Below are 24,739 nucleotides of genomic sequence, written 5' to 3'. Positions count from 1 at the left end.
AATAGGAAGAACTAATCACTATAATGCATGTCATGGAGATGATTATGAAAGAGGATGAGGAGTTTGTGTATAGGCCTGCTATTACAGAGATGACAGTAGTTGGTGGGTGAAGGCTGAGGGTCAGGGCAGTAGTGTTGAATCAGAGTTGGTGGGTGAAGGCTGGGGGTCAGGGCTGTAGTGTTGAATCAGAGTTGGTGGGTGAAGGCTGGGGGTCAGGGCTGTAGTGTTGAATCAGAGTTGGTGGGTGAAGGCTGGGGGTCAGGGCTGTAGTGTTGAATCAGAGTTGGTGGGTGAAGGCTGGGGGTCAGCAGGCTGTAGTGTTGAATCAGAGTTGGTGGGTGAAGGCTGGGGGTCAGGGCTGTAGTGTTGAATCAGAGTTGGTGGGTGAAGGCTGGGGGTCAGGGTTGTAGTGTTGAATCAGAGTTGGTGGGTGAAGGCTTGGGGTCAGGGCTGTAGTGTTGAATCAGAGTTGGTGGGTGAAGGCTGGGGGTCAGGGCAGTAGTGTTGAATCAGAGTTGGTGGGTGAAGGCTGGGGGTCAGGGCTGTAGTGTTGAATCAGAGTTGGTGGGTGAAGGCTGGGGGTCAGGGCTGTAGTGTTGAATCAGAGTTGGTGGGTGAAGGCTGGGGGTCAGGGCTGTAGTGTTGAATCAGAGTTGGTGGGTGAAGGCTGGGGGTCAGGGCTGTAGTGTTGAATCAGAGTTGGTGGGTGAAGGCTGGGGGTCAGGGTTGTAGTGTTGAATCAGAGTTGGTGGGTGAAGGCTGTGGGTCAGGGCTGTAGTGTTGAATCAGAGTTGGTGGGTGAAGGCTGGGGGTCAGGGCAGTAGTGTTGAATCAGAGTTGGTGGGTGAAGGCTGGGGGTCAGGGCTGTAGTGTTGAATCAGAGTTGGTGGGTGAAGGCTGGGGGTCAGGGCTGTAGTGTTGAATCAGAGTTGGTGGGTGAAGGCTGAGGGTCAGGGCTGTAGTGTTGAATCAGAGTTGGTGGGTGAAGGCTGGGGGTCAGGGCTGTAGTGTTGAATCAGAGTTGGTGGGTGAAGGCTGGGGGTCAGGGCTGTAGTGTTGAATCAGAGTTGGTGGGTGAAGGCTGGGGGTCAGGGCTGTAGTGTTGAATCAGAGTTGGTGGGTGAAGGCTGGGGGTCAGGGCTGTAGTGTTGAATCAGAGTTGGTGGGTGAAGGCTGGGGGTCAGGGCTGTAGTGTTGAATCAGAGTTGGTGGGTGAAGGCTGGGGGTCAGGGCTGTAGTGTTGAATCAGAGTTGGTGGGTGAAGGCTGGCGGTCAGGGCTGTAGTGTTGAATCAGAGTTGGTGGGTGAAGGCTGAGGGTCAGGGCTGTAGTGTTGAATCAGAGTTGGTGGGTGAAGGCTGGGGGTCAGGGCTGTAGTGTTGAATCAGAGTTGGTGGGTGAAGGCTGGGGGTCAGGGCTGTAGTGTTGAATCAGAGTTGGTGGGTGAAGGCTGGCGGTCAGGGCTGTAGTGTTGAATCAGAGTTGGTGGGTGAAGGCTGGGGGTCAGGGCTGTAGTGTTGAATCAGAGTTGGTGGGTGAAGGCTGGGGGTCAGGGCTGTAGTGTTGAATCAGAGTTGGTGGGTGAAGGCTGGGGGTCAGGGCTGTAGTGTTGAATCAGAGTTGGTGGGTGAAGGCTGGGGGTCAGGGCTGTAGTGTTGAATCAGAGTTGGTGGGTGAAGGCTGGCGGTCAGGGCTGTAGTGTTGAATCAGAGTTGGTGGGTGAAGGCTGGGGGTCAGGGCTGTAGTGTTGAATCAGAGTTGGTGGGTGAAGGCTGGGGGTCAGGGCAGTAGTGTTGAATCAGAGTTGGTGGGTGAAGGCTGGGGGTCAGGGCTGTAGTGTTGAATCAGTAGAAGTGTGATAGAAGTTATAACACAGTGTGAGAGTGTCTGTGCTGCTCTGCCAAGAGACTCATGTTCCTCTCAGACTGTCCATCTAGAATCTTCAACAGTCTCCCTTTAGCTTCCATTTAGGCTAAACATTTCCTCATAGAGAACACAATGCAGGCATATGGAGTCGTTTATCAAGTGACCTAAACTTAAAATAAATGTATATTACCAGTCTTAATGATGTTGATATTGATTCTGTTGTGTTATTTCTGTTGCAGAGTGAGCTGGATGTTCCGTTTAAAGTGAAAGCTGGGCAGATCGGTGAGTACCGGCAGCAGTCGGAAAGTATCTTATGTCTTTCCTTCATGTCGTTTTCTCAAGTATCATTTGTAGGTCCACAGCCTTGGTATTGCATAATCATGCTCTGGGAGGACTCTGGGCTTGTGGCTCTGGTGAAGAAGGAGTATTCGATCCATGAAGCATGACAACTCATCAGCTACAGCTGATCCTGGGTCTTAGTTCAGAGGATTGTTTAGTGACTCAGATCCTGGGTCTTAGTTCAAAGGATTGTTTAGTGACTCAGATCCTGGGTCTTAGTTCAGAGGATTGTTCAGTGACTGATCCTGGGTCTTAGTTCAGAGGATTGTTTAGTGACTGATCCTGGGTCTTAGTTCAAAGGATTGTTTAGTGACTCAGATCCTGGGTCTTAGTTCAGAGGATTGTTTAGTGACTGATCCTGTGTCTTAGTTCAGAGGATTGTTTAGTGACTGATCCTGTGTCTTAGTTCAGAGGATTGTTTAGTGACTGATCCTGTGTCTTAGTTCAGAGGATTGTTCAGTGACTGATCCTGTGTCTTAGTTCAGAGGGTTGTTTAGTGACTGATCCTGGGTCTTAGTTCAAAGGATTGTTTAGTGACTCTGATCTGGGTCTTAATTCAGAGGGTTGTTCAGTGACTCTGATCCTGGGTCTTAGTTCAGAGGATTGTTCAGTGACTGATCCTGGGTCTTAGTTCAAAGGATTGTTTAGTGACTCTGATCTGGGTCTTAATTCAGAGGGTTGTTCAGTGACTCTGATCCTGGGTCTTAGTTCAAAGGATTGTTTAGTGACTCTGATCTGGGTCTTAATTCAGAGGGTTGTTCAGTGACTCTGATCCTGGGTCTTAGTTCAGAGGGTTGTTTAGTGACTCTGATCCTGGGTCTTAGTTCAAAGGATTGTTTAGTGACTCTGATCCTGGGTCTTAGTTCAAAGGATTGTTTAGTGACTCTGATCTGGGTCTTAATTCAGAGGGTTGTTCAGTGACTCTGATCCTGGGTCTTAGTTCAGAGGGTTGTTCAGTGACTCTGATCCTGTGTCTTAGTTCAGAGGGTTGTTTAGTGACTGATCCTGGGTCTTAGTTCAAAGGATTGTTTAGTGACTCTGATCTGGGTCTTAATTCAGAGGGTTGTTCAGTGACTCTGATCCTGGGTCTTAGTTCAGAGGATTGTTCAGTGACTGATCCTGGGTCTTAGTTCAAAGGATTGTTTAGTGACTCTGATCTGGGTCTTAATTCAGAGGGTTGTTCAGTGACTCTGATCCTGGGTCTTAGTTCAGAGGATTGTTCAGTGACTGATCCTGGGTCTTAGTTCAAAGGATTGTTTAGTGACTCTGATCTGGGTCTTAATTCAGAGGGTTGTTCAGTGACTCTGATCCTAGGTCTTAGTTCAGAGGGTTGTTCAGTGACTCTGATCCTGGGTCAGTGACTGATGTAGAGAACAGAGAGTAGAAGCATGATAACTCTATATCTCCCTACACAGTAGCTCCTGTGCCTTAGTTGAGAGAGTGTGATAAAGAGAACAGAGGCTGCTATTTCAGGATGGTGCGGTGATGTGTGTATGGGCTGTATCTGTATTCTCCAGAGTCGTTACGTTGGTCTCTCTCTCTCTCTCTCTCTCACTTCACCAAGCCATTCCAACTCCAGTGGCGTCTCACTAACGAGAAGTCGACTCTGACTACGTCCCAAATACATGGACATGAATAATAGATGTCATATGAAGCATAGATCAATTAAAAACATACTTTCCCCATTTATTAATGTGGAAACCAGCTATAATCTTCACATCTCGTTTACAGGGTAGAGTTGTGCAAAACCTGTTTGTTTGTGTGATAAGATATTCAGACACAAAATATTAACTTTTTATCACAGACTCAAACTTCCTCTTTCTTGGATGTTTGAGGTCGTTGCTACAAACCACCAAACTAAACAGTGTTCTGCTGATAGATATATTGCAGTGATACACTAGCACTTTTTTCTAAAACAAAAACAAAAACAAAAAACGTAATGTAGAATCTACATGGCTAGCAAATTAGCCTGTTTGTACCATTGACAGCATGGCTTTCGCTTAGCATGCTAATCGATTAGCAAGCGCACCGCATGGATATTTTCGGCAGTTAAACACATGACAAACTGAACACTGTATGTATGTATAAACGTATGATGATAAAATATTGTAGTGAAGCAACACATAAGAAGTCAATGGCCACCATTTTCTCTCGATTCATCTCAAAAACAGCCGCCATGTTTTCCAAAATATTTTTGAATCGCCAGACTGGTCACATGACCAATGTCTGCGCTCTGATTGGAAGATTCCCAAAAAATTGCACACTAGGTGGCGCTGCCGATCAAGATTCCCCAATGTAAAATTGTTGCAGCAACCATTGCTGGCAACATTGCTCGGTGATATTGCCCCCAAAAATTGGCCTTCATTATTTGGGGAACCTATTGGCCAACTTTTTAAAATCTTTTAGAAGTCCTCCAATCAGAGCACGGTCATGTGATCAGTCTGCCGTTCTAAAAAATGGTCTGTGCTATCCGGGATCCTTGGCGACCATTTTTGAGCTGAAGTGAGAGAAAATCAACTCCTTTTTCTGGAGTGAAATGTTTCCTCACTACAATATATGGTCATGAACCGTTCATACATACATACATACATACATACATACATACATACATACATACATACATATGGTGTTCAGTTTCATGTTTAACTGACGTGAGCTCAAAGGACGGACCACCCATAAAAAAATGTATGCACATGTAGTTGCATAATAATGCGAAAATGTCCATGGTGGGGTGCATGCTAATCAGTTAGCATGCTAACCGGAGCTCATGCAAAGTCAATGGGACAAACTGGCTAAATTAGCTAGCTAGTCACCTACATTCTTAGCTAGCTATAGTTTTTACTGTATGTTTAACTAGCTGGCTAGCTAGCTTAATACCATTCACGTCTTTCTAGCTTATGATTATGAAGTTAGACGTTTGCTAAATCTAGTTACCTTTGTTTGCGCTGCCATTGACTTGACTGGCAGTAGGTTGAGTGGATGAACAAGGCAGGGGCAACACCCGTTTGTTAGCTGATGAATACCAGTACAGCTGTGGCGGTCAACAGGCAACAACAAAAGCTATAGGTGATGAGGAAATAAATAGAGAAATTACTTTTTTAAATTAATCTATGCTTCATATGACATCTATTATTAATGTCCATGTTGCCCATTGCTCATACCCTCTCCGTTGCCAGCAACATTTCTTGGCGATATTGCCTCAAAAAAGTGCTAGTGTATCCACTGCAATATATCTATCAGCAGAACACTGTTTAGTTTGGTAGTTTGTAGCAACGGCGCCTCAAACATCCAAGAAAGAGGAAGTTTGAGTCTGTGATAAAAAAGTTAATATTTTGTGTCTGAATATCTTATCACACAAACAAACAGGTTTTTTGCACAACTCTACCCTGTAAACGAGATGTGAAGAATATATCTAGTTTCCACATTTCTCTCATTCTGGATGAGGCGGCGTGTGATGAGAACACATATTTTCTCACTGTAAACGAAGCCCCAACAGAGGCTGAGGCCTCACTGCCTTAGTACCCGTTTAGCCTTTGTTGTTTAACGTTAAGCAGTCTTGTTCTAGGTCCTGTAGATTAACTTTAGGATTGATTTAGCTTTTTAGCTCCTTTTTTTTTAACCTTATCAGTAACGTATGGGGCCCAGTCCCGTACTAGATCCTATAGATTAATTGACCTAAAAAAAGGCTACTCTGAGAGACTGTTAAACTCTGCCCTTGGCTTTGTCCCCCCCCCCCCTCAGACAGAGGTCTGTTGTTGTGTTGTGAGGAAATGTGAAAGGGCTCTAATGGGAGATGTGCTGGGCATGGGTAGATTCTCTGTTCCATAGAAATAGAATGACTAGAACGGGTATTTCCCATTCCAGTAAACTTGCCGTGATGGGTGGACCTGACCGGCGGCCATATTGAGTGTACCCGGCCATGAGTGTTCCAGTCAAAGTACTGTGGTCTGAGGCTCTTTCTCCCTTTGACTTCTAACAACTATTTGTCTATATAGGTGGAGAGTGTCTTTCCTGACCTCACCTGACAGTTTCTCTGATAATCCTTTTATGACATTAGGGAAACTACTACAATCTAAGATGCTTCATTTCTCTACTGGGAAAGTGTCCACGCCGTCCACGCGGGGTTTGTTAACAACACCCATGAGGTGGACAGAGACTGTAGACTAGAGAGAGTACATGGAACACTGAGGAAAGTGAACGAACCTATTTTCATTTACCTGTTAATCCATTTCAGTTTATTGGAAAGTAGTAAACAACTGAAATAGTTTCTGTTTCTCTTTTAGAGTCCCTTTGTATGTTCTGCATCACACTCGTCTCCCCTCTCTACAGACTGAAATGTTGTCTGCTTCTATTGTTGGTTAGTTAACTAGGCCCCTAAGCTTGGCTTTACTAGAATTAGCTGGGAAGGTAAACAACTGTTAGGTATTTATTTTTAAATATCTCAAAGACCTTTTTACTCTGAAACATTGATATCTTGTTCAGTTGTTAGTCATCTTAGCTAGGCCCTTGTCTAGTTCAAGTTGGTTGTACCACGACTTGTGAAGAACTCTCCCGTGGCTTTGTTAGTGTAGTGTTCGGGTGATAGAATTGCATTTGACCTATTAATGTGCTACTAGAGAGTCGACAGCCACTGCTGTTCACTGACTTCCTGCCTACAGTATTACCAGTCTCTTCCCACAGCCACTGTAGAAAACAAGACTACATTACCTACCACCAGTCTCTTCCCACAGCCGCTGTAGAAAACAAGACTACATTACCTACCACCAGTCTCTTCCCACAGCCGCTGTAGAAAACAAGACTACATTACCTACCACCAGTCTCTTCCCACAGCCGCTGTAGAAAACAAGATTACATTACCTACCACCAGTCTCTTCCCACAGCCGCTGTAGAAAACAAGATTACATTACCTACCACCAGTCTCTTCCCACAGCCGCTGTAGAAAACAAGACTACATTACCTACCACCAGTCTCTTCCCACAGCCGCTGTAGAAAACAAGATTACATTACCTACCACCAGTCTCTTCCCACAGCCGCTGTAGAAAACAAGACTACATTACCTACCACCAGTCTCTTCCCACAGTCGCTGTAGAAAACAAGATTACATTACCTACCACCAGTCTCTTCCCACAGCCGCTGTAGAAAACAAGACTACATTACCTACCACCAGTCTCTTCCCACAGCCGCTGTAGAAAACAAGATTACATTACCTACCACCAGTCTCTTCCCACAGCCGCTGTAGAAAACAAGATTACATTACCTACCACCAGTCTCTTCCCACAGCCGCTGTAGAAAACAAGACTACATTACCTACCACCAGTCTCTTCCCACAGCCGCTGTAGAAAACAAGATTACATTACCTACCACCAGTCTCTTCCCACAGCCGCTGTAGAAAACAAGACTACATTACCTACCACCAGTCTCTTCCCACAGTCGCTGTAGAAAACAAGATTACATTACCTACCACCAGTCTCTTCCCACAGCCGCTGTAGAAAACAAGACTACATTACCTACCACCAGTCTCTTCCCACAGCCGCTGTAGAAAACAAGATTACATTACCTACCACCAGTCTCTTCCCACAGCCGCTGTAGAAAACAAGATTACATTACCTACCACCAGTCTCTTCCCACAGCCGCTGGAGAAAACAAGACTACATTACCTACCACCAGTCTCTTCCCACAGCCGCTGTAGAAAACAAGACTACATTACCTACCACCAGTCTCTTCCCACAGCCGCTGTAGAAAACAAGACTACATTACCTACCACCAGTCTCTTCCCACAGCCGCTGTAGAAAACAAGACTGCATTACCTACCACCAGTCTCTTCCCACAGTCGCTGTAGAAAACAAGACTACATTACCTACCACCAGTCTCTTCCCACAGTCGCTGTAGAAAACAAGACTACATTACCTACCACCAGTCTCTTCCCACAGCCGCTGTAGAAAACAAGACTACATTACCTACCACCAGTCTCTTCCCACCGTCGCTGTAGAAAACAAGACTACATTACCTACCACGAGTCTCTTCCCACAGTCGCTGTAGAAAACAAGACTACATTACCTACCACGAGTCTCTTCCCACAGCTGCTGTAGAAAACAAGACTACATTACCTACCACCAGTCTCTTCCCACAGCCGCTGTAGAAAACAAGACTACATTACCTACCACCAGTCTCTTCCCACCGTCGCTGTAGAAAACAAGACTGCATTACCTACCACGATTCTCTTCCCACAGTCGCTGTAGAAAACAAGACTGCATTACCTACCACCAGTCTCTTCCCACAGTCGCTGTAGAAAACAAGACTACATTACCTACCACCAGTCTCTTCCCACAGCTGCTGTAGAAAACAAGACTACATTACCTACCACGAGTCTCTTCCCACAGTCGCTGTAGAAAACAAGACTACATTACCTACCACCAGTCTCTTCCCACAGCCGCTGGAGAAAACAAGACTACATTACCTACCACCAGTCTCTTCCCACAGTCGCTGTAGAAAACAAGACTACATTACCTACCACCAGTCTCTTCCCACAGCCGCTGGAGAAAACAAGACTACATTACCTACCACCAGTCTCTTCCCACAGCCGCTGTAGAAAACAAGACTACATTACCTACCACCAGTCTTTTCCCACAGCCGCTGTAGAAAACAAGACTACATTACCTACCACCAGTCTCTTCCCACAGTCGCTGTAGAAAACAAGATTACATTACCTACCACCAGTCTCTTCCTACAGCCGCTGTACAAAACAGGATTACATTACCTATCACCAGTCTCTTCCCACAGTCGCTGTAGAAAACAAGATTACATAACCTACCACCAGTCTCTTCCCACAGTCGCTGTAGAAAACAAGACTACATTACCTACCACCAGTCTCTTCCCACAGCCGCTGGAGAAAACAAGACTACATTACCTACCACCAGTCTCTTCCCATAGTCGCTGTAGAAATCAAGACTACATTACATTTACATTTACATTTACGTCATTTAGCAGACGCTCTTTTTTTTTATTATAATTTTTTTTTGGGGGGGTTGGAGTAAGGGGTGGGGGGGTAGAAGGATTACTTTATCCTATCCCAGGTATTCCTTAAAGAGGTGGGGTTTCAAATGTCTCCGGAAGGTGGTGAGTGACTCCGCTGTCCTGGCGTCGTGAGGGAGCTTGTTCCACCATTGGGGTGCCAGAGCAGCGAACAGTTTTGACTGGGCTGAGCGGGAACTATGCTTCCGCAGAGGTAGGGAGCCAGCAGGCCAGAGGTGGATGAACGCAGTGCCCTCGTTTGGGTGTAGGGACTGATCAGAGCCTGAAGGTACGGAGGTGCCGTTCCCCTCACAGCTCCGTAGGCAAGCACCATGGTCTTGTAGCAGATGCGAGCTTCAACTGGAAGCCAGTGGAGTGTGCGGAGGAGCGGGGTGACGTGAGAGAACTTGGGAAGGTTGAACACCAGACGGGCTGCGGCATTCTGGATGAGTTGTAGGGGTTTAATGGCACAGGCAGGGAGCCCAGCCAACAGCGAGTTGCAGTAATCCAGACGGGAGATGACAAGTGCCTGGATTAGGACCTGTGCCGCTTCCTGTGTAAGGCAGGGTCGTACTCTCCGAATGTTGTGTAGAGCATGAACCTACAGGATCGGGTCACCGCCTTGATGTTAGCGGAGAACGACAGGGTGTTGTCCAGGGTCACGCCAAGGCTCTTCGCATTCTGGGAGGAGGACACAACGGAGTTGTCAACCGTGATGGCGAGATCATGGAACGGGCAGTCCTTCCCCGGGAGGAAGAGCAGCTCCGTCTTGCCGAGGTTCAGCTTGAGGTGGTGATCCGTCATCCATACTGATATGTCTGCCAGACATGCAGAGATGCGATTCGCCACCTGGTTATCAGAAGGGGGAAAGGAGAAGAGTGTTTCATCTCTCCCAGGATGGTCTGTTGTTTTCCTCAGAACACCAGAGACCCCCAGAGGAACAGAGGTAGCCTGTTCATTATATATTTACACTTCATTCATGAGTCTAGATTAAAGCCTTCTAATTTCTTCTAAAATGGCTCGACGATGGTGCTACTTCAAGATTAACTTAGAGGCGCCTCTACCATCATAATGCCCCATTAGACCATAGGTCTAATTGGATCTCCTCGCCGAAGCCAGGGGTTTCGTTCTATGGTGGGGGTTCTTGGATATCTCCTAACCAAGGTCAGGGCAGCGTTTGGGAAGGACGGTGAAGGTACCTCTATACCAGCAGGCACCCCTCAGTAGTCGCCTACTGAGCCTAAGGATGACCATCATCGCTACTATCATCCGAGCTCACCACCTTCCCATCAGTTCTATAGAAGTCCCTAAGGACATCCAAGGAGTACAGAAGAGCCCTCCTGCTGAATAGCTTGGCTTTTGGCTAGTTTCCTCCGCAAACGATTCACCCCCAAGTTCAACCTTCTAATTTAGGCCTAAGAGAAAGAAAGCTAAAGAAATGTAGGCCTGAACGTTTTGGGTACTCAAACCCAATTTGGTTAATATTGAACTAAAAGAATCCTGGAGCTCAGTAAGATATGATATTTAACCTTCCTTTGTCTTCTAGAGTTCAATTAGCCTATATAACAGATCTGTATTGCCAACTCATATGATCATTGTCCTGTTAAACACCATAGGAGTTGACTAGCCCATACACTGAGTGTACCATCCTAATATTGAGTTGCACCCCCGTTTTTGCCCTCAGAACAGCCTCGATTCGTCGGGGCGTGGACTCTACAAGGTGTCGGAAGGCGTTCCACAGGGATCCTTGGCCCATGTTGACTCCAATGCTTGGGCAATGGGCCTCACAATCACGTCACGGTGTCTCTGTGCATTCAAATTGCCATCGATAAAATGCAATTGTGTTTGTTGCCTGTAGCCTATGTCTGCCCATACCATAACCCCACCACCACCATGGGGCACTCTGTTCACAACGTTGACATCAGCAAACCGCTCGCCCACACGACGCCATTCACGTGGTCTGCGGTTGTGAGGCCGGTTAGACATACTGCCAAATTCTCTAAAACGACGTTGGAGGCGGCTTATGGTAGAGAAATGAACATTCAATTGTCTGGCAACAGCTCTGGTGGACATTCCTGCAGTCAGCATGCCAGTTGCACGCTCCCTCAAAACTTGTGGTATTGTGTTGTGTGACAAAACTTCACATTTTAGTGGCCTTTTATTGTCCCCAGCACAAGGTGCACCTGTGTAATGATCATGCTGTTTAATCAGCTTCTTGATATGCCACACCTGTCAGGTGGATGGATTATCTTGGCAAAGGAGAAACGCTCACTTAACAGGGATGTAAACAAATGTGTGCACAACATTTGAGAGAAATAAGCTTTTTGTGCGTATTGAAATGTTTTTGGCGGATCTTTTATTTCAGCTCATGAAACATGGGACCAACACTTTACATGTTGCGTTTTTATATTTCTGTTCAGTGTATTAAGAAGATGGAGGCAAACTACATAAAAAGCTGATTCAGGTATGACTCAGGTAGCACTAGCTAACAATACCCAGCAAAAAAATACATACTCTGAGTCAAAGTAACGATATAATACTATAAATATATGCAATATGTAACTTTATCACTATTTCCCCCAATCACGACAGTTAATAAGTCCTGATTAGAAAACAGATGCTGTTTGTGCCATTTATGAATGAATGAATGAATGGATGTTTTTGAAGTTTTTTATTTGATTCATTACCAGCAGCACAGTGTTAGCCCTACATTGAATTAGTCTCTAGCTAAAAACCGTTGGGTAGCCTGTGTCTGGCCTTATCAATAAATGGATTGAATAAAACATTTTTATTCAGGTTTTCGCAGCCGCAGCAAAGGGATTCTGATGACATTTCGAAGGTGTCTAGTCAGAGCCTATTCTTCAGACGGACGGTGCTGTCTGCTTAGAGCTGTTCTGTGAGTTGGAATATAAAAGAGAGTGTCGTGGGGATTGAAAAGTCTTTATGAAGGAAAAGATGTTAAGCCAGAAAAATGGTGCCAGCTATTCTTGGTGCAGACTACATGTAATTCAATAGATCGGAAGCACAGAGGCTCAACCCAATCAAACAACCACCATGAATGTATGCAGTCAAGCTTTTAGATGGTGGACAAGGTTATCAAATAGCATAGGTTGCAGTTAGTCAAGTCTATTGAATACCGTGAGTTAAGGCTATTGAAGAACACATATGTATACATTAGACAGTTATTGCATCCTCTTGACTTCCCATTGCCTTCCCATTGCCTTCCCATTGCCTTCCCATTGCCTTCCCATTGCCTTCCTCATTGACTAGAGAATCTTGTTGTTTTTCAGGAAAACTGACATTGAAGATCCCTTGGAAGAACCTGTACAACGATGCTGTAGTTGCTACGTTAGATGGTCTGTATCTGCTGGTGGTTCCTGGAACGAGTAAGTCACATGTTTATACCCTCTGTAGTAAGTGACATGTTTATACCCTCTGGAGTAAGTGACATGTTTATACCCTCTGTAGTAAGTGACATGTTTATACCCTCTGTCTTTGTATTTTATGGGTCTTGAAATGATTCCTCGATATGATATTAGGGTTGGTCTACCTCTAGGTCTACATCTAGGTCTACATGCAGGTCTACCTCTAGGTCTACCTCTAGGTCTACCTCTAGGTCTACCTCTAGGTCTACCTCTAGGTCTACATCTAGGTCTACCTCTAGGTCTACCTCTAGGTCTACATCTAGGTCTACCTCTAGGTCTACCTCTAGGTCTACCTCTAGGTCTACCTCTAGGTCTACATCTAGGTCTACCTCTAGGTCTACATCTAGGTCTACCTCTAGGTCTACCTCTAGGTCTACCTCTAGGTCTACCTCTAGGTCTACATCTAGGTCTACCTCTAGGTCTACCTCTAGGTCTACCTCTAGGTCTACCTCTAGGTCTACCTCTAGGTCTACATCTAGGTCTACATGTAGGTCTACATGCAGGTCTACATCTAGGTCTACATGCAGGTCTCATGAATTGATTGATAACAACAACAACAAAAGTCTTTTTGAGATGTGTAACACTTGATTATAATACTTGTGCCACTGTAATACTGTCCCGTAGTATGATTATAATACTGTTATGACACGGTAATACTGTCCTGTAGACTGTTATGAATTAGGAACCTATATTTGAGTGGTGCTATCTGTGTTTCAGCTGTGTCTCAGTTACGTACATGTCCATACAATGGTAAGAGAATCCTTCAAGTCTGGGTTCAGGGTGGTGGACTGAGACCAATCAAGTCTCTCTCTCTCTCTGTAGTCTGTGGATGTACTCTTTATCCTGTGTTTAACAACACTGGGCTCTCCGACTCCTGTCCTGGAGTGCTACCGGGTGTGCAGGCTTTCGTTCCAGCCCTGCAGTAACACAACTGAATCAGCTAATCATGACCCAGACTGAATCCCTTCGTTGATTATTTAAATCAGGTGTCCTAGTGATGGGCTAGAATAAAAGCCTGTGCGGGACCGGTATCTCTCCAGGACCAGAGGATACCACTTATCATTTCAGCTTTGATGATTTATCACTGGGCCTGGTACTGTAGTGTGTAGTATTGGGATGGTTTGTATTGTGGTTTATTCTGGAGTCATCTGAGCTTCTCCAAACTGGTTTGGGACCTTTTTTCCTTTTGATGGCAAGGCTTTGCCTTGAGAACACATTTGATTACTTTAGTCTACAAATCAAATGAGTAGCTGAGTTAGATACTGATACAATGACACTGTTATACGGTGTCTGTTTATCCGTTGAACTCTTTATCTGTCCCTCTGATTGTGGACTCCATTAAACACCAGCTCCAATCTACTAAAAGACAGATAGTGTTTAAATCCTTGGTTGGTTAAGGGTTCTATACTCCTGACTGAAACACCATCTCCAATCTACTAACAGACAGATAGTGTTTAAATCCTTGGTTGGTTAAGGGGTCTATACTCCTGACTGAAACACCATCTCCAATCTACTAACAGACAGATAGTGTTTAAATCCTTGGTTGGTTAAGGGTTCTATACTCCTGACTGAAACACCATCTCCAATCTACTAACAGACAGATAGTTTTTCCATCCTTGGTTGGTTAAGGGGTCTATACTCTTGACTGAAACACCATCTCCAACCTACTAACAGACAGATAGTTTTTCCATCCTTGGTTGGTTAAGGGGTCTATACTCCTGACTGAAACACCATCTCCAATCTACTAACAGACAGATAGTGTTTAAATCCTTGGTTGGTTAAGGGGTCTATACTCCTGACTGAAACACCATCTCCAATCTACTAACAGACAGATAGTGTTTAAATCCTTGGTTGGTTAAGGGGTCTATACTCTTGACTGAAACACCATCTCCAATCTACTAACAGACAGATAGTTTTTACATCCTTGGTTGGTTAAGGGGTCTATACTCCTGACTGAAACATAAGTCTTTTTTCTGTAAGTTTTAAAATGTCTCATGTTATTTTGTGTGTCATGTTTGAGTCATGAAAATGACTTTCCGGCCGTTTCAGTAAATCAAGAAGGTTATTCAGATATCATTTGTTGAATGGAATAGAGGTTCCAGTGTCATTTCACTTTCAATTGCAACATTACATAAGCTTCTTTTGACCACTTTCTCTCCTTCCATACCAGTAGACTACCCTTCAGACAGCAGGCTACCCTTCAGACAGCAGGCTACCCTTCAGACAGCAGGCTACCCTTCAGACAGCAGGCTACCTTTCAGACAGCAGGCTACCCTTCAGACAGCAGACTACCCTTCAGACAGCAGACCACCCTTCAGACAGCAGGCTACCCTTCAGACAGCAGGCTACCCTTCAGACAGCAGGCTACCCTTCAGACAGCAGGCTACCCTTCAGACAGTAGGCTACCCTTCAGACAGCAGGCTACCCTTCAGACAGCAGACTACCCTTCAGACAGCAGACTAGCCTTCAGACAGCAGGCTACCCTTCAGACAGCAGACTACCCTTCAGACAGCAGACTACCCTTCAGACAGCAGGCTACCCTTCAGACAGCAGGCTACCCTTTCAGACAGCAGGCTACCCTTCAGACAGCAGACTACCCTTCAGACAGCAGACTAGCCTTCAGACAGCAGGCTACCCTTCAGACAGCAGACTACCCTTCAGACAGCAGACTACCCTTCAGACAGCAGGCTACCCTTCAGACAGCAGGCTACCCTTCAGACAGCAGGCTACCTTTCAGACAGCAGGCTACCCTTCAGACAGCAGACTACCCTTCAGACAGCAGGCTACCCTTCAGACAGCAGGCTACCCTTCAGACAGCAGACTACCCTTCAGACAGCAGGCTACCCTTCAGACAGCAGGCTACCCTTCAGACAGCAGGCTACCCTTCAGACAGCAGACTACCCTTCAGACAGCAGGCTACCCTTCAGACAGCAGGCTACCCTTCAGACAGCAGGCTACCCTTCAGACAGCAGGCTACCCTTCAGACAGCAGGCTACCCTTCAGACAGCAGGCTACCCTTCAGACAGCAGGCTACCCTTCAGACAGCAGGCTACCCTTCAGACAGCAGGCTACCCTTCAGACAGCAGGCTACCCTTCAGACCAAGGCACATTTAAATGAACTAGTGAACTGTCACTGGCTGAAGAGCGTGGTTGACTACACCAGGAGAAGGCGAATGAGACTGAAATATAATCAGACTTAGGACCCTAATGGATCCCCTGACTGCAGGGATGATGGGGTTTAAATAGGTTGAATCTGAGCCTTTGATAGGAATTGAAAGCTCTGTCATAGCAGCACTTAGAAGTGGACCATATTCAAAAGAAAATAGAGGATTTCTGCATATAGGAATAAAAGGCTTGGATCTCTTTCATATCTGATTTAACACTGTGCATAGCCTACACTGTACTCTTAGTGCCATAAATATACCATAGCTACAGTATTGACTGTTTTATATTATAGATTAGGCTACGTGTTCTTGTTTTATTTGCTGTATGTAAGGGATGGTAGGAACATTTTGAGTGATCTCTCTCCCAGCAGTACTCTATGAATGAGACTGGCTGCCTCCAGGACTGTCTCTATGAATGAGACTGGCTGCCTCCAGGACTGTCTCTATGAATGAGACTGGCTGCCTCCAGGACTGTCTCTATGAATGAGACTGGCTGCCTCCAGGACTGTCTCTATGAATGAGACTGGCTGCCTCCAGGACTGTCTCTATGAATGAGACTGGCTGCCTCCAGGACTGTCTCTATGAATGAGACTGGCTGCCTCCAGGACTGTCTCTATGAATGAGACTGGCTGCCTCCAGGACTGTCTCTATGAATGAGACTGGCTGCCTTCAGGACTGTCTCTATGAATGAGACTGGCTGCCTCCAGGACTGTCTCTATGAATGAGACTGGCTGCCTCCAGGACTGTCTCTATGAATGAGACTGGCTGCCTCCAGGACTGTCTCTATGAATGAGACTGGCTGCCTCCAGGACTGTCTCTATGAATGAGACTGGCTGCCTCCAGGACTGTCTCTATGAATGAGACTGGCTTCCTCCAGGACTGTCTCTATGAATGAGACTGGCTGCCTTCAGGACTGTCTCTATGAATGAGACTGGCTGCCTTCAGGACTGTCTCTATGAATGAGACTGGCTGCCTTCAGGACTGTCTCTATGAATGAGACTGGCTGCCTCCAGGACTGTCTCTATGAATGAGACTGGCTGCCTCCAGGACTGTCTCTATGAATGAGACTGGCTGCCTCCAGGACTGTCTCTATGAATGAGACTGGCTGCCTCCAGGACTGTCTCTATGAATGAGACTGGCTGCCTCCAGGACTGTCTCTATGAATGAGACTGGCTGCCTTCAGGACTGTCTCTATGAATGAGACTGGCTGCCTCCAGGACTGTCTCTATGAATGAGACTGGCTGCCTCCAGGACTGTCTCTATGAATGAGACTGGCTGCCTTCAGGACTGTCTCTATGAATGAGACTGGCTGCCTTCAGGACTGTCTCTATGAATGAGACTGGCTGCCTCCAGGACTGTCTCTATGAATGAGACTGGCTGCCTTCAGGACTGTCTCTATGAATGAGACTGGCTGCCTCCAGGACTGTCTCTATGAATGAGACTGGCTGCCTTCAGGACTGTCTCTATGAATGAGACTGGCTGCCTTCAGGACTGTCTCTATGAATGAGACTGGCTGCCTCCAGGACTGTCTCTATGAATGAGACTGGCTGCCTTCAGGACTGTCTCTATGAATGAGACTGGCTGCCTCCAGGACTGTCTCTATGAATGAGACTGGCTGCCTCCAGGACTGTCTCTATGAATGAGACTGGCTGCCTTCAGGACTGTCTCTATGAATGAGACTGGCTGCCTTCAGGACTGTCTCTATGAATGAGACTGGCTGCCTCCAGGACTGTCTCTATGAATGAGACTGGCTGCCTCCAGGACTGTCTCTATGAATGAGACTGGCTGCCTCCAGGACTGTCTCTATGAATGAGACTGGCTGCCTTCAGGACTGTCTCTATGAATGAGACTGGCTGCCTCCAGGACTGTCTCTATGAATGAGACTGGCTTCCTCCAGGACTGTCTCTATGAATGAGACTGGCTTCCTTCAGGACTGTCTCTATGAATGAGACTGGCTGCCTCCAGGACTGTCTCTATGAATGAGACTGGCTGCCTCCAGGACTGTCTCTATGAATGAGACTGGCTGCCTCCAGGACTGTCTCTATGAATGAGACTGGCTGCCTCCTGGACTGTCTCTATGAATGAGACTGGCTGCCTTCAGGACTGTCTCTATGAATGAGACTGGCTGGCTCCAGGACTGTCTCTATGAATGAGACTGGCTGCCTCCAGGACTGTCTCTATGAATGAGACTGGCTGCCTCCAGGACTGTCTCTATGAATGAGACTGGCTGCCTCCAGGACTGTCTCTATGAATGAGACTGGCTGCCTCCAGGACTGTCTCTATGAATGAGACTGGCTGCCTCCAGGACTGTCTCTATGAATGAGACTGGCTGCCTCCAGGACTGTCTCTATGAATGAGACTGGCTGCCTCCAGGACTGTCTCTATGAATGAGACTGGCTGCCTCCAGGACTGTCTCTATGAATGAGACTGGCTGCCTCCAGGACTGTCTCTATGAATGAGACTGGCTGCCTCCAGGACTGTCTCTATGAATGAGACTGGCTGCCTCCAGGACTGTCTCTATGAATGAGACTGGCTGCCTCCAGGACTGTCTCTATGAATGAGACTGGCTGCCTCCAGGACTGTCTCTATGAATGAGACTGGCTGCCTCCAGGACTGTCTCTATGAATGAGACTGGCTGCCTCCAGGACTGTCTCTATGAATGAGACTGGCTGCCTCCAGGACTGTCTCTATGAATGAGACTGGCTGCCTTCAGGACTGTCTCTATGAATGAGACTGGCTGCCTCCAGGACTGTCTCTATGAATGAGACTGGCTGCCTCCAGGACTGTCTCTATGAATGAGACTGGCTGCCTCCAGGACTGTCTCTATGAATGAGACTGGCTGCCTTCAGGACTGTCTCTATGAATGAGACTGGCTGCCTCCAGGACTGTCTCTATGAATGAGACTGGCTGCCTTCAGGACTGTCTCTATGAATGAGACTGGCTGCCTCCAGGACTGTCTCTATGAATGAGACTGGCTGCCTCCAGGACTGTCTCTATGAATGAGACTGGCTGCCTCCAGGACTGTCTCTATGAATGAGACTGGCTGCCTCCAGGACTGTCTCTATGAATGAGACTGGCTTCCTCCAGGACTGTCTCTATGAATGAGACTGGCTGCCTCCAGGACTGTCTCTATGAATGAGACTGGCTGCCTCCAGGACTGTCTCTATGAATGAGACTGGCTGCCTCCAGGACTGTCTCTATGAATGAGACTGGCTGCCTCCAGGACTGTCTCTATGAATGAGACTGGCTGCCTCCAGGACTGTCTCTATGAATGAGACTGGCTGCCTCCAGGACTGTCTCTATGAATGAGACTGGCTGCCTCCAGGACTGTCTCTATGAATGAGACTGGCTGCCTCCAGGACTGTCTCTATGAATGAGACTGGCTGCCTCCAGGACTGTCTCTATGAATGAGACTGGCTGCCTCCAGGACTGTCTCTATGAATGAGACTGGCTGCCTTCAGGACTGTCTCTATGAATGAGACTGGCTGCCTCCAGGACTGTCTCTATGAATGAGACTGGCTGCCTCCAGGACTGTCTCTATGAATGAGACTGGCTGCCTTCAGGACTGTCTCTATGAATGAGACTGGCTGCCTCCAGGACTGTCTCTATGAATGAGACTGGCTGCCTCCAGGACTGTCTCTATGAATGAGACTGGCTGCCTCCAGGACTGTCTCTATGAATGAGACTGGCTGGCTCCAGGACTGTCTCTATGAATGAGACTGGCTGCCTCCAGGACTGTCTCTATGAATGAGACTGGCTGCCTCCAGGACTGTCTCTATGAATGAGACTGGCTGCCTCCAGGACTGTCTCTATGAATGAGACTGGCTGCCTCCAGGACTGTCTCTATGAATGAGACTGGCTGCCTCCAGGACTGTCTCTATGAATGAGACTGGCTGCCTCCAGGACTGTCTCTATGAATGAGACTGGCTGCCTTTGTGTGTGGCTAACTCTGAAGGAGCTCTTTCATATCTGATGTAACATTATACCAACATGATATAATTGAAAAGTGTCAATCTGGTACGTTTTTGCAAAAAGATACACATGCAGAAACATGATGCTTATGTGTATACATTGCATTCAATTGGGGGAATGTTAGTGTCACAATATTGATGTCTAGAGATGAGCATCAGAAACGCTTTAAATGAAGAAAAAAATCAGGGTAGCCCATTGAGACCAGGGTTTCATTTGCAATGGTTCCCTGAGGACAACAAATTCAGCATGAACAAGCAAATAAAAAAATAGGTTACAATAAAAAATAAAATAATAATAATTTAAAAAATCTGCACCACAATAAATGTGTATATTTTATCAAAACAAAAGCAATTCTCCTTTAACAAACTCAACATTAGTCTCCTAAACTACCTTAGCAGCACCAGGGAATCAAGACGCTTTTTATTCCAAAAATGGGGGGCATTAAACCTGAAGACGGATTTACCTAATTCGGTGTAGACCCGAGGAACGTCAAGAGTTAAACAACCCTCTGAACGAGTTTCATAACTCGTGTTTTTATACAGTGGCTAGCGAAAGTATTCACCCCCCTTAGCATTTTTCCTGTTTTTGTTGCCTTACAACCTGGAATTAAAATTGATTTTTTGGGGGGTTTGTATCATTTGATTTACACAACATGCCTAGCACTTTGAAAATGCAAAATAGTATTTATTGTGAAACAAACAAGAAATAAGACAAAAACAGAACTTGAGCGTGCATAACTATTCACCCCCCCAAAGTCAATACTTTGTAGAGCCACCTTTTGCAGCAATTACAGCTGCAAGTCTCTTGGGGTATGTCTCTATAAGCTTGGCACAACTAGTTACTGGGATTTCTGCCCATTCTTCAAGGCAAAACTGCTCCAGCTCCTTCAAGTTGGATGGGTTCTGCTGGTGTACAGCAATCTTTTAAGTCAGACCACAGATTCTCAATTTGATTGAGGTCTGGGCTTTGACTAGGCCATTCCAAGACATTTAAATGTTTCCCCTTGAACCACTCGAGTGCTTTAGCAGTATGCTTAGGGTCATTGTCCTGCTGGAAGGTGAACCTTCGTCCCAGTCTCAAATCTCTGGAAGACTGCAACAGGTTTCCCTCAAGAATTTCCCTGTATTTAGCACCATCCATCATTCCTTCAATTCTGACTAGTTTCCCAGTCCCTGCCGATGAAAAAACATCCCCACAGCATGATGCTGCCACCACCATGCTTCACTGGGATGGTGTTCTCGGGGTGATGAGAGGTGTTGGGTTTGCGCCAGACATAGCGTTTTCCTTGATGGCCAAAAAGCTCAATTTTAGTCTAATCTGACCAGAGTACCTTCTTCCATATGTTTGGGGAGTCTCCCACATGCCTTTTGGCGAACACCAAACGTGTTTGCTTATTTTTTTTCTTTAAGCAATGGCTTTTTTCTGGCCACTCTTCCGTAAAGCCCAGCTCTGTGGAGTGTACGGCTTAAAGTGGTCCTATGGACGGATACTCCAATCTCCGCTGTGGAGCTTTGCAGCTCCTTCAGGGTTATCTGAGTGGCGCAGCGGTCTAAGGCACTGCATATCAGTGCTTGAGGCGTCACTACAGACCCCCTGGTTCGATTCCAGGCTGTATCACAACCGGCCGTGTTTGGGAGTCCCATTGGGCGGCGCACAATTGGCCCAGCGTCGTCCGGGTTTGGCCGTTGTAGGCCGTCATTGTAAATAAGGATTTGTTTTTAACTGACTTGCCTAGTTAAATAAAGGTAAAATAAAATAACATCTTTGGTCTCTTTGTTGCCTCTCTGATTAATGCCCTCCTTGCCTGGTCCGTGAGTTTTGGTGGACAGCCCTCTCTTGGCAGGTTTGTTGTTAATGGTGCTCCGTGGGATATTTCATTTTATAACCCAACCCTGATCTGTACTTCTCCACAACTTTGTCCCTGACCTGTTTGGAGAGCTCCTTGGTCTTCATGGTGCCGCTTGCTTGGTGGTGCCCCTTGCTTAGTGGTGTTGCAGACTCTGGGGCTTTTCAGAACAGGTGTGTGGATATATACTGAGATCATGTGACACTTAGATTAAACACAGGTGGACTTTATTTAACTAATTATGTGACTTCTGAAGGTAATTGGTTGCACCAGATCTTATTTAGTGGCTTCATAGCAAAGGGGGTGAATACAAATGCACGCACCACTTTTCCGTTATATTTTTTTGGGGTTGATTTTTTTAAAACAAGTACTTTTTTTTTCATTTCACTTCACCATTTTGTGTACAGTTGAAGTCGAAGGGGTGTCCACATACTTTTGTGTACTTTCTTTTAAAATACGATATATTGCCCCAGTCCTTCTCCTGTAATGTGTGTTTTAGATGTACTGTGTGTTTTTAGTTATAATATTCATCTGTTTGGCTGACAGATGCAGAGAAACACCTGTGTTGCTAGGCAACCACTGGACACAAAGGACCTTGAATTAGCCATGGACACGAACACAGCCACAGGCTTATTCATAACACCAGGAGAGAGAGACTGTTCCAATGTTCCTTCTATAGCTGATTACATCAAGTACAAAATAACATGTGGTCTAATATTCAATATAAAACAGTAATGGATGTCTGTGGCACTAACATGGTGGTGTATGTAGAACGAGGGTCATGCACTACTCATAAACATATTTACAACTTTTTATCATTCAAAAACATAGAATACAGTCAAAAATAAGAAATATTACATTTTGGCCATATCGCACAGCCCTATACAGGATTAACTCAGACCTCTATTACAAAAGCACAACAGGAAAAAGCAATATGGTTTTTCTCCTTGGGGGAAGGTTTATATACAGTTACTTGGGGGAAGGTTTTCATTTACAGTTACTTGGGGGAAGGTTTTCATTTACAGTTACTTGGGGAAAGGTTTTCATTTACAGTTACTTGGGGGAAGGTTTATATACAGTTACTTGGGGGAAGGTTTATATACAGTTACTTGGGGGAAGGTTTATATACAGTTACTTGGGGGAAGGTTTATATACAGTTACTTGGGGGAAGGTTTATATACAGTTACTTGGGGGAAGGTTTATATACAGTTACTTGGGGGAAGGTTTATATACAGTTACTTGGGGGAAGGTTTATATACAGTTACTTGGGGGAAGGTTTTCATTTACAGTTACTTGGGGGAAGGTTTTCATTTACAGTTACTTGGGGGAAGGTTTATATACAGTTACTTGGGGGAAGGTTTATATACAGTTACTTGGGGGAAGGTTTATATACAGTTACTTGGGGAAGGTTTATATACAGTTACTTGGGGGAAGGTTTATATACAGTTACTTGGGGGAAGGTTTATATACAGTTACTTGGGGGAAGGTTTATATACAGTTACTTGGGGGAAGGTTTTCATTTACAGTTACTTGGGGGAAGGTTTATATACAGTTACTTGGGGGAAGGTTTATATACAGTTACTTGGGGAAGGTTTTCATTTACAGTTACTTGGGGAAGGTTTTCATTTACAGTTACTTGGGGGAAGGTTTATATACAGTTACTTGGGGGAAGGTTTATATACAGTTACTTGGGGAAGGTTTTCATTTACAGTTACTTGGGGAAGATTTTCATTTACAGTTACTTGGGGGAAGGTTTATATACAGTTACTTGGGGAAGGTTTTCATTTACAGTTACTTGGGGGAAGGTTTATATACAGTTACTTGGGGGAAGGTTTATATACAGTTACTTGGGGGAAGGTTTATATACAGTTACTTGGGGAAGGTTTATATACCGTTACTTGGGGAAGGTTTATATACAGTTACTTGGGGAAGGTTTATATACCGTTACTTGGGGAAAGGTTTATATACAGTTACTTGGGGAAGGTTTATATACCGTTACTTGGGGAAGGTTTATATACAGTTACTTGGGGAAGGTTTATATACCGTTACTTGGGGAAAGGTTTATATACAGTTACTTGGGGGAAGGTTTATATACAGTTACTTGGGGGAAGGTTTTCATTTACAGTTACTTGGGGGAAGGTTTATATACGGTTACTTGGGGGAAGGTTTATATACAGTTACTTGGGGGAAGGTTTATATACAGTTACTTGGGGAAGGTTTTCATTTACAGTTACTTGGGGGAAGGTTTATATACATTTACTTGGGGGAAGGTTTTCATTTACAGTTACTTGGGGGAAGGTTTATATACAGTTACTTGGGGGAAGGTTTATATACAGTTACTTGGGGGAAGGTTTATATACAGTTACTTGGGGGAAGGTTTATATACAGTTACTTGGGGGAAGGTTTATATACAGTTACTTGGGGGAAAGGTTTATACAGTTACTTGGGGGAAGGTTTTTATTTACAGTTACTTGGGGGAAGGTTTATATACAGTTACTTGGGGGAAGCACATGCGAGTGGTTTCATGGACAGAGATGGAAATATCCGTTAGAAATTTAGAAAGAGGGGAGGTCTAAAGATGCAACAACTGTCATGGATTGCTAATATGACTGGGATAATGCCTTTGGCTGCTAGACATTGAAAGAAAGTTGAAAGAAAACCAATAGAACAGGTGAACGCATATGAGGAAGTCTTTATAAAATAATTGCCTCCATGTTTCTATGGTGGGATTTTGGCTATAGGCTACTTTTGAAGCAAGACATGCCTCATAATATGAAGTAAAATGTCCAAGTTTCAAACAATTTTAAGGAAAAATATAGGGACGGTAATGATGGGCCTAACTGGTAGATGGAAAGGCTTTCCCAAAAACCTTCTCAATGAATGTTAACTAGCTACAAAGTAGCCTCTGCCTACCTGGCAGAATGATATCATGATTATTTGCATCAATCCGGTGGCCATTTGTTTAGCAAACTCCATCTCATGTGCTACAGAAACACCACTAACCAAACAACAGTGCTCGGTGCCTGTGCGCTTGAATTAAAGGGTAGCTATACTCAAAAATAAAAATGTCTTAGATTTTTCCCAGACCTCAATAGTGGTCACCTGATGTGGTTTCAG

At 45.4% G+C, this 24,739-nt stretch overlaps 1 protein-coding gene across 1 annotated transcript in view; it reads left to right on the top strand.

The window, feature by feature from the left end:
* Positions 1–24,739, top strand: part of LOC121548184 (vacuolar protein sorting-associated protein 13C) — a 199,802-nt gene that overhangs the window by 5,871 nt on the left and 169,192 nt on the right. Inside the window, 2 exon segments of the mRNA XM_045209946.1 lie at positions 2,105–2,147; positions 12,506–12,601. Of these exon segments, the coding sequence (XP_045065881.1) occupies positions 2,105–2,147; positions 12,506–12,601 (139 nt within the window).

Source organism: Coregonus clupeaformis, chromosome 32, assembly GCF_020615455.1.
Source record: "Coregonus clupeaformis isolate EN_2021a chromosome 32, ASM2061545v1, whole genome shotgun sequence".
NCBI lineage: Eukaryota > Metazoa > Chordata > Actinopteri > Salmoniformes > Salmonidae > Coregonus > Coregonus clupeaformis.
This window is presented reverse-complemented; position numbering and strand designations above follow the sequence as displayed.